General features: G+C 29.6%; 1 protein-coding gene across 2 annotated transcripts; it reads right to left on the bottom strand.

Moving 5' to 3' along the window:
- Nucleotides 1–483: 483 nt before the first annotated feature.
- Nucleotides 484–11796, bottom strand: LOC129958788 (uncharacterized). 2 transcript variants are annotated; one of them, XM_056071463.1, is made up of 11 exons: nucleotides 11722–11796; nucleotides 7911–11032; nucleotides 7275–7446; nucleotides 6963–7126; nucleotides 6701–6854; nucleotides 6097–6281; nucleotides 5452–5729; nucleotides 3842–4083; nucleotides 1841–2097; nucleotides 759–960; nucleotides 484–639 (listed from the first exon to the last, which is right to left on the bottom strand). In XM_056071463.1, exons 1-11 carry the CDS (start codon nucleotides 11774–11776, stop codon nucleotides 611–613), a joined length of 4860 nt encoding a protein of 1619 aa, XP_055927438.1. In that variant the 5' UTR covers nucleotides 11777–11796; the 3' UTR covers nucleotides 484–610. The 2 variants fall into 2 exon arrangements, with proteins under 2 accessions (XP_055927438.1, XP_055927439.1); XM_056071464.1 differs by having other exon boundaries at nucleotides 5452–5726.
- Between the last annotated feature and the right edge of the window lie 161 nt (nucleotides 11797–11957).

Genomic DNA, 11957 nt, shown 5'->3' with positions numbered 1-11957 from the left:
TATTTAGATATGTAGATAATTTCAAAGCAAGTTATTTAAATATGTAGATAATTTCAAGGCAAGTTATTTGAATATACCAATAGTATGAATAAAAATATTGTTTTAATTTTATTTTCAAATAAATACTGAATTATTAAAAACATTTAAAGTAAATTATATTTCGACGCCATTATTTTCGAGTGCATCTAGAGTTTCCAGTTAATGGAGATAAGTGAACTTGGGAGAAAAAGAGTAGAACTTGAAAGAAAAAGTCAAGGAAATCTGTTTGATGATACCATTTAGTTTAGTTAAATAAATAAATAGTTGGAAATTGGGGAGAAAAATCTGTATATTCGTTTTAATGTTTTTTTAATCTGTTTTGTTGGGTTTAGAAGGGTAGATCAAAGAAATGAGATCAAGAAATCCATTTTCATGTTTATTTTACAACAATATTCAATCACAAACATAATTTACAACTCATAAATATATTTAGCATATAAATAATAAAATAAGAAAATTTGCTGAAATTTTTCAAAACAGGAGACCAAGTCTTTAAAAATATCAGTCCAAATATTCAAACACATCACCCACAAAAATTCACACAATTTGTCGCTAGACACAAGCGGTTTCTTTATCTGTTCAGGTGCATTCGAATTTGACCTGAAAAATACGTTGAATATAAGAAGTTTTGTTTCAAATAATTATTAACAATTAATTAGGAAAATAGTCTGATGGTGAATTGCCACCTCAGCAAAGTAAAAGAAAATTCTTATACTTACGGAACAACATGCTTAGTTGTTGTTTCATACTTTCAACATGAGTTTTCGATAATGGCTGACGAACTCTGAATCTAAATTCTCCTTCTTTGGGATCATACTTCAAAACCTGGACTTGTCCGTCAACAATTTGTTTCATGTCGCTCTCTATTTTTTTCACAGAAGATTCGGCAATCTTTTCCTTGTTTCTCCAAGCTTTTACAATCTACAGAAAAATTATCTTAGTTTAGCAAGTTGCAGTATTTTCTCGACAGTATTATTTATCAATAAAAAGAATTTAAATAAATACTAATAAGGAAATACGTATAACGAGTCATTCAATTTTATAGCCCTATTATTTCCATCTGCTCATAAGCTAACAAAACGCTCAACTATATTAGCATTTTTAATGAACAATAGTTGAAATACAATTGGCATAATTTAATCATTTGAAGATAGCAAGAAAATTCGACTTTACAGAGCTTTCTCTTCCATAAACAATGAAAATTTGAACTAAGTAGGTATTATTATAAAACAAAAAAAACCAAAGCAGTTATTTAAATAGACTTTTACATAATGCCAATAAATAAGTAAAATTAGATTTCTTTCTATATTAAAATTTTAAATTACGTTTCTGAAAATTTTCATAGTACTATAATTAAATTGATAACACTAATTAAAAGAAGCTTAGTAGTTTTTTTTTAAAAAATCATTCGGTATTTTATTTAGCATATATATAATTAAATACAAAAACAAAAGGCTTATTTAGAAAAATAATAAATGGATAAATGAAAAATGATTTGAAATTATTTGTAATATTTTTTTCTATATCTCATATTTTCCATTAAAATATAAATTTATTCTGCATACATTTAATTTTTTCATTTAATGAAGGAAAGATTACTCTAAATGTGGAAGAGTCAATTAAAAAGCAGCTAGATTATTTAGAAAGTCTTTGAAATCTCTGCATTTAAAGCCCCCTACCACTTATTACCAGATTTTTCACTACACACACTTTTTATGAAAATTATGTCTAATGCAAGGAAAATATCTTTTAAGAAAAGAATGAATTTTAGCAACTCAACAGAAATATCAAGAATACATACCTCCTCTTTAGCATTAAGAATCAAATTTTGAGCGGTTTGGAGATCCTCATCATGAAAAATTATATCATGCATTTTCTTTATAGCTTCATCAATGGTCTCAATAACTTTCTGGCGAATGAAAGATTCAAGTTCGGTGCCATATTTACGTATCTGATTCAATATGGTTTCTCCAATGATTCTACCGAATTTCTCTACTATTTCATTGTGGATTTTTTCAATGCCCTTTTTAATAAAATTTATAATGTCACTTGGGTAAACTGCAAAAAAAAAAAGATTATTAATGGAATAGAAATATTCATTAAATTAATGCAGATAATCGGTAAGTTAAATGTGCCAAAATCTCTAAAAAAGATCGAAATACTGGAAAATATATTTGATGCTAGTTATCATAAAGATATTTAAAATTTGGTTACATTGTTACATTTATCTTTAAAGTATTATTTCAACAAAGGGCAATAGTACTTCATTATTAAATAATTTGAATTTGGAAGAAGCAATGAAATTCAAAAATATCGTCGCTAACTTTCCCATGGTAAAAAATTATATTCCAGAATATTAATAAAAGTACTATATAAAACACATTCTTTATATTTTGAAATGCTTCAATTGCAGTGCCTAAATTTTCGTGATGACTTAACATTTTCTTCTAAAATGCTGGTTGTAAGATTTTAATCCTTTCTAAAGCCTTTTATTGCATAACATAATATCTACTAATTATAAAGACGAATCTGTGTGATTATTTTCATGCCCTGCAAGCCAGATCATTTAACCTAGAGTCAGCAAATTTGGCACGCACACACAGTGTATATATATACTTTGAAAACTGAAAATGTGCAACTCGTTGCGGTTTTGTTTTGAAATTGTAATAAGCATTTTAATTAATAAAAAAATCAACCTAAATTAATTATTGGTATTTTTCTAAGATATCTTCCGAAACAATTACCCCGCAAAAATGATTTTTACACTGTTTTAAAATTCAAAATTTTTTCTTTAATGATATCGATTTAATAGTGGTGTAAAATATTCCTGGATTTTGGCAATTAAAAAAATATTTCTTTTTTACGAAATTTTCAGTAATAGTTAACATAGTTGCTCTGAAATGAAAAGCGCTTTCATTCTTTCCTGAAACATTTAATCGCGTGTTTTTCTTTCATTGTTGAGACCTGAGAAAGAAGAAATCTGTTCATTATCTCTGTAGTTTACAGGAAGAATAAGAAAATTAAGTTACAATCGAGTGAAAATTAGAAGATAGATGAACCGGAATTATGATGTAGTTGTTCTTGACTGGATTGCATTGGTTCATACACACAATGGACTGAACAGGTGTAAGTTTATTAAAATGAAACGACTTTTATTTCTGTCACAATTTAATGCTTAGAAATATTTTCGTGAGGGAATCATGAATATTAGGTTATACGCAAACGATTTAATAGAAAGTAAACACAACCAATATTACCAGTGAATCAGTTAAGTGTTAAAGGTAGCTAGCAAGCAATACACACCTCACAGATACCCTTTTATGAAAGTATGCAGATGATGCAAATTGGAACATTGATAATACAGAGTTAATTTGGCTTAGATGTAATTTTGATATTGAAAGTGTGGGTGCTTCATTTTTTATGGCAAGCTATTTTACTCATCTACTGCCAATGAAAATTGAAAATTTAAACATCAAGAATTAATCTGATGTCTTATTTAATTCATTCTAATTTTTTTTAAATAAATCGTTCCTTGTGGGATTTTATTTGAGATAGATTCTTTTTATCAACCAGATTCTTCTTTTTTTAGTAATAATGATGGGGCATATAAAAATTGTAATAATTTTAAATAATAGAAAATCTACATTATTTTGATATGATATTAATAATCAAATTTCCTTTCACCTTGTATTTTAACCTGTATTGTTAGTAAATTTTGATTGCATAAATATTAGAGATGAATCAAGCAACAACTGTTTTTCTATGAACAATTTTATCATGGTAATGGATTGAAAAATCTTACTCAGTCTAAATCTTGGTATTAGGAATTTCAATGATTTCTTGAATTCGTTTACTTTACTGTCAATGAGGGCCTTAACTTCGTTAACATCAATGCGTCCTAAGGTGGATTTTATGTCATCGCAAATAACTCCAATTCTTGGCCAGGATCGCCTCACCATTTCTGAGCACATTTGGTAGTATCTAATGGCTTCTTTTTCATAATATTTGTAATATTTCTGACAGGTTCCTATAATGTGATCAGGTCTGAAATGATAAAAATATAATTTATTAAAAGAAATCATCCAGAAAATGTTTGCAGAAACTAAAACAAGACAAAGATACTTTAAGAGAAACAATGTATTTAAAGGGAAAACTGAATTTACAAAATATATCATAAAACCGAATTTTCTTCTTGAAACGTAAAATCTCTGCTGCACTGATTGTCGAAAATGCTCTAAACGTATTCCATTGAGTTTTGATAAAAGTTTCACACTTCAAGGCTACTGCATACTCTATTAACAGAAGATGTTGTTGACTGTTTTAAATGCCGGGCAGATATTGTAACATTGTTGTTGGAAATTATATGTTAATATGGCATATTTTACGAGAGGACAGAACAATGTTGACTTCATTGGATTCATAGAGAAAATGAATTGGTGATTATGCCTTTTAAATCAACGGTGAATAAAAGTTCCTAATAAACGATTTAAAAGTGAGCCGCTGTAGTAAGTTAGCTATTTCAAGCAAAGCATTATAAAAACTAATCATTGGAGCTTTATACTTCCATTGGCGCAGTACTACGAAAATAGATTTGGTTATTCTGTAATGAACAAGAAGTGAATAAAGTGATAATAAATGATCTAGAGGTGAGCTACGTACCGAGCTGTTTCAAACAAAACATTTCAGAAATTAAAAATAGAAGCCTTATATTCTGTTGATGGATAAATAGAAATAGTACAAAAAATAAATTCCTCTATTATGTATCAAAGATGTGGCATAAAAACATTCTATGCCTTCAGGAATTTTAAAAAAAATAATGGATAGAGTTTTATATACTTTTCTTTACTCTTCAAGATTATTTTCTTATTATGAACCAATTTTGGGACTAGGCAAAAATTCAGTTCAGTATATATTAATTAATTCTATTCGATAAAATTTTAAGCTTTGAGCCTATACTTATAAATATTAATATTTAATAATGCCCTTTAATAATCTTTTTTCAAGAAAATTTGTTGAAATACTATAAGCAAATTTTTACAGATGATTTTACCGTAAGCAGAGATGAAAATTTCAGAAACATATGTGAATCTTCTAATATATCTAAAGTTATAATTACGTTTTAAAATCAAAACCAAGATATTTATCAGAAACAAAACAACTTGACACTGGATGTCACAAAAATATATTTCAAAAGTGAATGATAGTGATAAATATCGCCATTACAAATGAAGTATTATAATAAAAATTATTATTGGGAAGAATCCATGACAAACAAAGTTATTTGTTTGAAAATTAAATTGTCAAAATTTTTTATCAGTTACAAAATTAGATTTCATAATAAATTTCATAGTAGGTTACAGCTTTACACACATTTTAAAATAGGCAATACAGTTCAACTAAGAATATACTTACATTAGAGATTTTATGCGATTCAGGATATTTTCTTTTATTTCCTCTACTTTTCTAATATATTCCTTTACTTTTCCAATATATTCCTTTACCATTCTATTAGGTTGATTTATTATTCTTTTCACCTTAGAAAAGATGTCATGCTTTAGGTTTCGAAGAGATGTTTTCACCTTCGTCACATGGTCTACAACATATTGCTTGACTTGCCTCACCTTTCTAAGCACATCTTCTTTGAGAGTAGAAATGCTTCCGAGATATAAATCTCTGCCCAATAATGCCTTCTAAAAGAAATTATCCAATAATTTAATCGATTAAATCATTTTGAGAGAAAACAAACAAGCAGTATATAATTTAAAGTTTAAGAAATTTAAGTTGAAGATGCACGAATAGAGGAAAATTTTACTAAAATATTTATATAAAAAAAATATTATCATCTATTGAGAATTTCTTCATGTCAAATTAGATGTTACTACTATTAATATACACTTACTATATAAGCAAAATCTGTACTGTATAAATATTGCTCAACATAAGTGAAATCTGCCAACATTGATTTATTTCTTCTTCAGTTAGAAAAAAATAATGTAATCTGATGAAATTATTAATTAAATAAACAATAAAAAGGATAAATTTTAAATAAAATTTTACCAAAGCTTGACATGATTCTTCTTTGCTACATTTGAAAACGACATCAACGTATTCTGGTGTTTCTGGATCTACGCCCACTCGGATTTCAATGCATTTATGTTGGCGATATTGTACATCAACTTTTAGTAAATACAGTGCATTGCCTTCTTGTTTGTTGACACAGATCTGGCTCTTGATCAAAGGTCCTATTCGGAATAAATTGATGTCATAAGAAAGCATTTTAAACCATTACATTAGTTGAATATACAACTACATATCAAATCTTAAAAGATTAACTCGTTAATCAATTATTACAATTTGAAAGAATATGATCATTTTTATACAATTTTATAATCACATTTAAACAAAGAATATTATTTTTTTAATTGGAATAATAGGTTTTGTCTGATTTATCGCCACACTCTTATGACAATTAAAAATGAATAAACTATGCGTCTTACAAATTTAATATCTATTTATTTATTTTACAAGCCATTTCCTCTTAATTGTTAAAAATAATATTAAAATTCTGTATATTAATCTGGAACGATTACTTTTAATCATTTCTTAACCTTTCAAGCATGACAAAAATAATGACTCTACCGATGGAAGCATCCTTACACACCTGATTTCGTGACTTCGATGTTAGTGCATGAATCAGAAGTTGTGATGCGAATTTCTCTCAGTTTTTTTCCAGCAGAAGCGATGCTGAAATTGATATCCTCTGGACCTTCAGAAGCACTTCCTTGCACCTCATAGTCAGCAGATGGACTGAAGAACTATTGAAGAAATTAGTGTTAAATTAATCTCCTTGAAACAGCGTTGCTGTCAAAATGTTTTATGACAAAATATATGACGCTGTTTCACCTTCGCTTATATCAACTTACCGAAAGTGTTACTGTTTTAGGTCCACCATTCTTATCGGAGAATGTAAATGTCATTCCTCCTCTCTTTTCAACATCATGTGAGACGTATTTCCATTCATATCCGATCTTTTTCTCACTTCTAGAGCTTTGTCTGATCAGCTTCAAGTATGCATCGATACTTTTGTCTGTAAGAGAGAAAAAAATTAAGGTTATTTCACTAGCTTAGTTAATCAGAAAGCATTTGAGACTGCACTTCTCTTTTTCGTTTAACTAACACATGTATATAAATGTATTGCATCTTAATTATTCATAATATGATTTAAACAATCATACCATCAGTATAAATCTTATATTCCATGGATCTGATTCCATAAGATTCCTGCTCTACGTTAGGAATTGCTTCAATCATCAAAGTCTTTCCCCACACTGGACCAGAATGTATAACCAATTTTCCTTTAACAAAATATTCTCCAACAGGATGGAATTTCCATGTGATTAAAATAGGCTGAAATAAGAAATATATATATATATATATACATGCATATTAATTTCACATTGCACATGTGGGGAAATTATTATTATGCTATTTGTTAACTTTGATACATCTCGATAATGGGAAGTATTTGAAAAAAAAACTTGTACAGATAATTAAAATGTATCTGTTCATAAATGATTATTTTGAAAGATAATTTTTAATTTTCTAGTTGCTTCTTAAATCTCAAAATAAGCTAAGAATGCATTCCTAATATTCTTAAACATATTTTATTATCTGTGGTATGAATGGCTAAATATTTTTAAATGTGTAATTTATATCTGAAAAAAGAAATCAATGATTTTCTATGTTACTTTAACTTAATTTTTCTGTATTTGTATCTATATATATACACATTAGCAGCAAGAAAAAAAATTCAGTTATAATATGTAGGCCAAAACATTTCATTAAAGAAAAAAAATGAGAAAATGACTTACTTGAGACATGCGAGGATGACTCATTTTCATGTATCCTGAAACCTCTTGATTATCAGGGTTAGTTTCTTTCTTCACCTCGAAACTCAATTTGCGAGTAGGATCCTCTGTATTTGGAATGGCTTCAGCTTCTAAATGTACGCGATGATCATTGTGAAGGATATTTGCCCTGACTCTGCAAGTTTGTTGTGGCAAATATATATACGAATCGAGGGAACAACGATCATTTTCATGTTGTCGGGAATGCAATTTTAATTCGTATCCTAATCTCTTTTCATTTACTTCCATAGTTATTTTTGACCTGTAATCATTCTCAGCTGCACTCATCAAGACATGTAGCCTTCCCACTGCTTTAGAGTAAGATCCTCCAACAGATTTTTCCAAATCCATTGTAACTTTTTGATAGAAGCGGTAATTTCCGGAATTCAGTAAATATTTGTGATAAGATTTCAAACTGTAGCAGACCGGGGAAGACTGAACTTCTCCGCAAGCACGTAATTCGGTACTAACGGAATTCTTGTCATTATAATTCTTTGAGAATGTGATAGACACAGGTCTGAACAGTCCTTTGATTTTTAAGCTATACTTATTTGAGTTTTTATCAGATACATCCTTTGAAATTTCTACGTCAAGAAGAGTGTCTTCAAAGCTTTTTGTCTTCAACAGCAGTTTTTCTTCACCGTGGTATGAAAGCCTATTTAAACTTGTGGAAAGCAAAGGGGACGTGCCTTTCATAACATTAGCTGAGATTGAAAATGATTGTCCAGTTTTTTCACATTTTACATGAGCTGATATTTCTGGAGTGCGAACAGTTTTCAATCGACTTTTTACTTCGACAACTTGTGACGAAGAAGCAACACTTAATTCAACATCAACTTTTCGTTCTCCATTGGCATCAAAATAACATAAGATGCTTCTCTTGTGTGCTTGATTTTCAATTGAGAGATATGCTTTGGTGTCTTTTAAGCTTTTGTAAGGTGTAGCAATGCTTGTGGTGGTAGATATAACATCTCCCTCTTGTTTAATTTCAGAATATAGGGATATTTCTTTGTTGTTCTTAATCTGAATGCTTCCTGCTACTGAAACAGCACTGGGCGATTTTTGAAGCTTTACATCAAGTCCTTGAAATTTGAGTTTTGGAAGGTTAGATACCTTAATACTTCCTTCAAGTTGAGCTTCTCCTGAGGATTTACTCATTCTTCCTTCAATAGCACAAATTCTTGCATTGTTGGCATCTATGTATGCTTCTAAAGATTTCTTGCTGTGATGATTATCTAAAGTAACCTGTAGTTGTACGTCTTTTGAAATTTCAAAAGGAGTATTCAGTTTACAAGTTAAACTAAGTCCATGTTTTTTTGTTTTAATCTCGGTTTGAATAGAAATCTTTTTGTTAGTCAAGCAATCAATGCTCACTAAGGAGGAAACCCCGGTATCTGATAACTGAAGAGAGAAACCGACAGCGTTTTTCTCATAATTTGCATGTGGAGTCTGCATTTGAGCTTTGACTTCTAAACCATTTGGTTGAATGTCGGAATTCCATTCAGTTTTGTAAACTTTGTCACTCTTCTTAAAGGATACAATTGTCTGTATAGTTTTAGATAACCCGGAGCGAGTTACTTGGGTCTTCAAATACATATGTATATCTTCAAAAGAATTATCTGGAGAAATAAGCGAAGTTTCAATGGAAAATTCTTTTTTACCGTCAATTTCCTTCAGTGTAGTATCCAATTCCATTTTAGCCTTTTCAACATTATTTTTGGATACTGCAAATGTCATTTTTCCGTGTCCTTTATCAGTTTTTCTCTTAAATCTAAGATTCAATGGGTCTTGATTTTTTATTGAAACTGCTAATGTGCATTCTTGATCCCCAAGGAGTGAAACCTCTCCCGTTTCAGCAAGAGAAAGGTCAATAAGATCTAATATTTGCAATCTAGTTGCACCTGTGTAAATATCTTTGGAATTTCTTGATGAAGTTTCCACAACTGTAGATACCAATATCTTCTTTTCAGGGGCATGATCAACATCTGGATAAACAGTCAATTCCAACTTTTTCTTATCTTTTAAATCAAGGATCACTGATCCAGTAATGTGCCGAGGTTTTCGAGTCTTTATCTTCAAATCTACATCAACACTTTTCTTTTTATACTCTTGAATAGATTTTATTTCCCCTTCAATCAAGGGCAGTTTAAGATTGATGTGGCTTTCCCCACTTTCTCTCAAAGAGGCTTGTACGGAATAATCAGGTCCAATTTGACCTACAATAGCCAAAGATTCGCTATTTAATTCAATTGATGCTTTGCCATTTATAGGACTTCTTGATGATGGCGTTTGAATAGAGCTTTCAATCTCATGGTGGAATTTAGCATCATTACTTAATTTTCTGTATTTATAATGGAGTTGAATTATTTTACCCTTTTTATATTGAAGCTTGGATTTGCCTTCTATTACATTGTCATCCGTTTCAGTGATTTCATCTTCATAAATGTAATGACCGCCTGGATATTCCAATTCAAGTCTTCCCGAGGCTTTCAGAGGACTTTTGGATTCATATTTAACATCCAAAACACTCTTTATATGTTTGTCTTGGTTATAGCAAAAATCTGCCTCAATGTTTATCCTGGGCTTTTCACTCATATCCATATCATGAGTAAGACTCAATTCATAGTGAATATCGCGATGAGGTATTTCTATGGTTGCTGAACAGTGACCTGGACCGGTCTCAGGTATACGAGATTTTTGTTTCACTTGAATGTATGTTCTTTCAGGATTTTGCCCATATTTTAATTTAATATCATTCTTAAGACTTTCTTTAGATTCTCTTTGCATGTCCCATGTCAAGTACATGTTTCCTCTGGGATATTGGGTTGATTCTAATTTAGCCTGAGTGTTCACTTTGTTAGAACTTTTCTGTGAAGTACCTGAGATGATAAATGAATGCTTCTGCTTTCCTTCCAACTGATAATCAACGCCAAAATTTGCAGAAATTGATTGAGATTGTTTGGATCGTTTCTCGATAGTATTCCTCACCGTCGCATCGACCACAGGAGATTGCAAAGAAATTTCAGAACTTAATTTCCATTCGCTCTTTTTTGAAAGCTCCATACGTCCTTCTTTTATTATGGTTCCTAAATTAAATGCAAAATTCTTATAAATTCAGTTTTATAAATATAATTTGTGAATCAATGCAATATTTGTTCAGTCTGTATTCGCAATTAGGAAAAAATTTACAACCTATTTCGTACCGAATAAGAATCACTTCACCGGATATAATTATAATAAAAAAATGGGTTTAGAAATTTTTGTTACCCTTCATTGAATGAGGTTCATTTACAGTAAGTATTGTTTGTTGTTATTATTCTGTATAAACATATTTTGAAAAATAAATGTTTCAGATTCGAGAGAAAGAAAGATTTTGAAATGTATTTTAACTAAATAAAGTCACTTAGAAGAATTAGTTTAAAGCAAAAATTACAAAAAGGAATAAATTGACTTTTTTACTATTTTAGATTTTATAACTGTTAAAGATTTCAAGCCAATAACATTTTTAATTTATTGAAGAATAATTAGTGTTTGGTTATTAATCCAGTTACCATACACCACCTTGGCTTTTCTTTTTGAATGAAATTAGCATCCCCTTTGTTATTTAGTTAATATAAATATAAATATTTATTCAATAGTAAAGTTAATAAATTTATTTTCAGTTATAATTAATTTGTATATAATTTTCAGTTTAAACTCAGTAGCTTGCTCATCTTATCTTTTTATTTTTAGTCTGCACCAGAGAAATTGCTTAAAATAATAAAAGAATGCTTACCCTTTATAGCTACAGGTTTTGATTGTGGTTTGTTAGCCCTGAAATCGAAGCTCATGTTGCGTTTTCTGCCTTTAATATCTGTAACTGAACCAGTGAATGTTGTAGGTTCTTGATTTAGGATGTAATATCCGCCATTTACTTCGTAGATCTTCCTTGACCTGGATAACATGATTTTACATGTAACATTGGCTGAAGCGATCTCGGTTTCGCTAGTATATAACTTCACAGATCCTTGA

The sequence above is a fragment of the Argiope bruennichi genome, chromosome X1 (genome assembly GCF_947563725.1).
Source record: "Argiope bruennichi chromosome X1, qqArgBrue1.1, whole genome shotgun sequence".
NCBI lineage: Eukaryota > Metazoa > Arthropoda > Arachnida > Araneae > Araneidae > Argiope > Argiope bruennichi.
Note: the sequence above shows the minus strand (reverse complement) of the source record. Positions and strands in the feature narration are given on the sequence as shown.

What these genes read in the sequence shown, in the direction of transcription:
- LOC129958788 (XM_056071463.1), bottom strand. Translation starts at nt 11,776, where the DNA reads ATGAGCTTCGATTTCAGGGCTAACAAACCACAATCAAAACCTGTAGCT. An exon ending in AATCGCATAAAATCTCTAAT is followed by an intron (nt 4,084 to 5,451) that starts GTAAGTATATTC and finishes TTATCATTTCAG; the next exon opens with ACCTGATCACATTATAGGAA. An exon ending in AATACCAAGATTTAGACTGA is followed by an intron (nt 2,098 to 3,841) that starts GTAAGATTTTTC and finishes TTTTTTTTGCAG; the next exon opens with TTTACCCAAGTGACATTATA.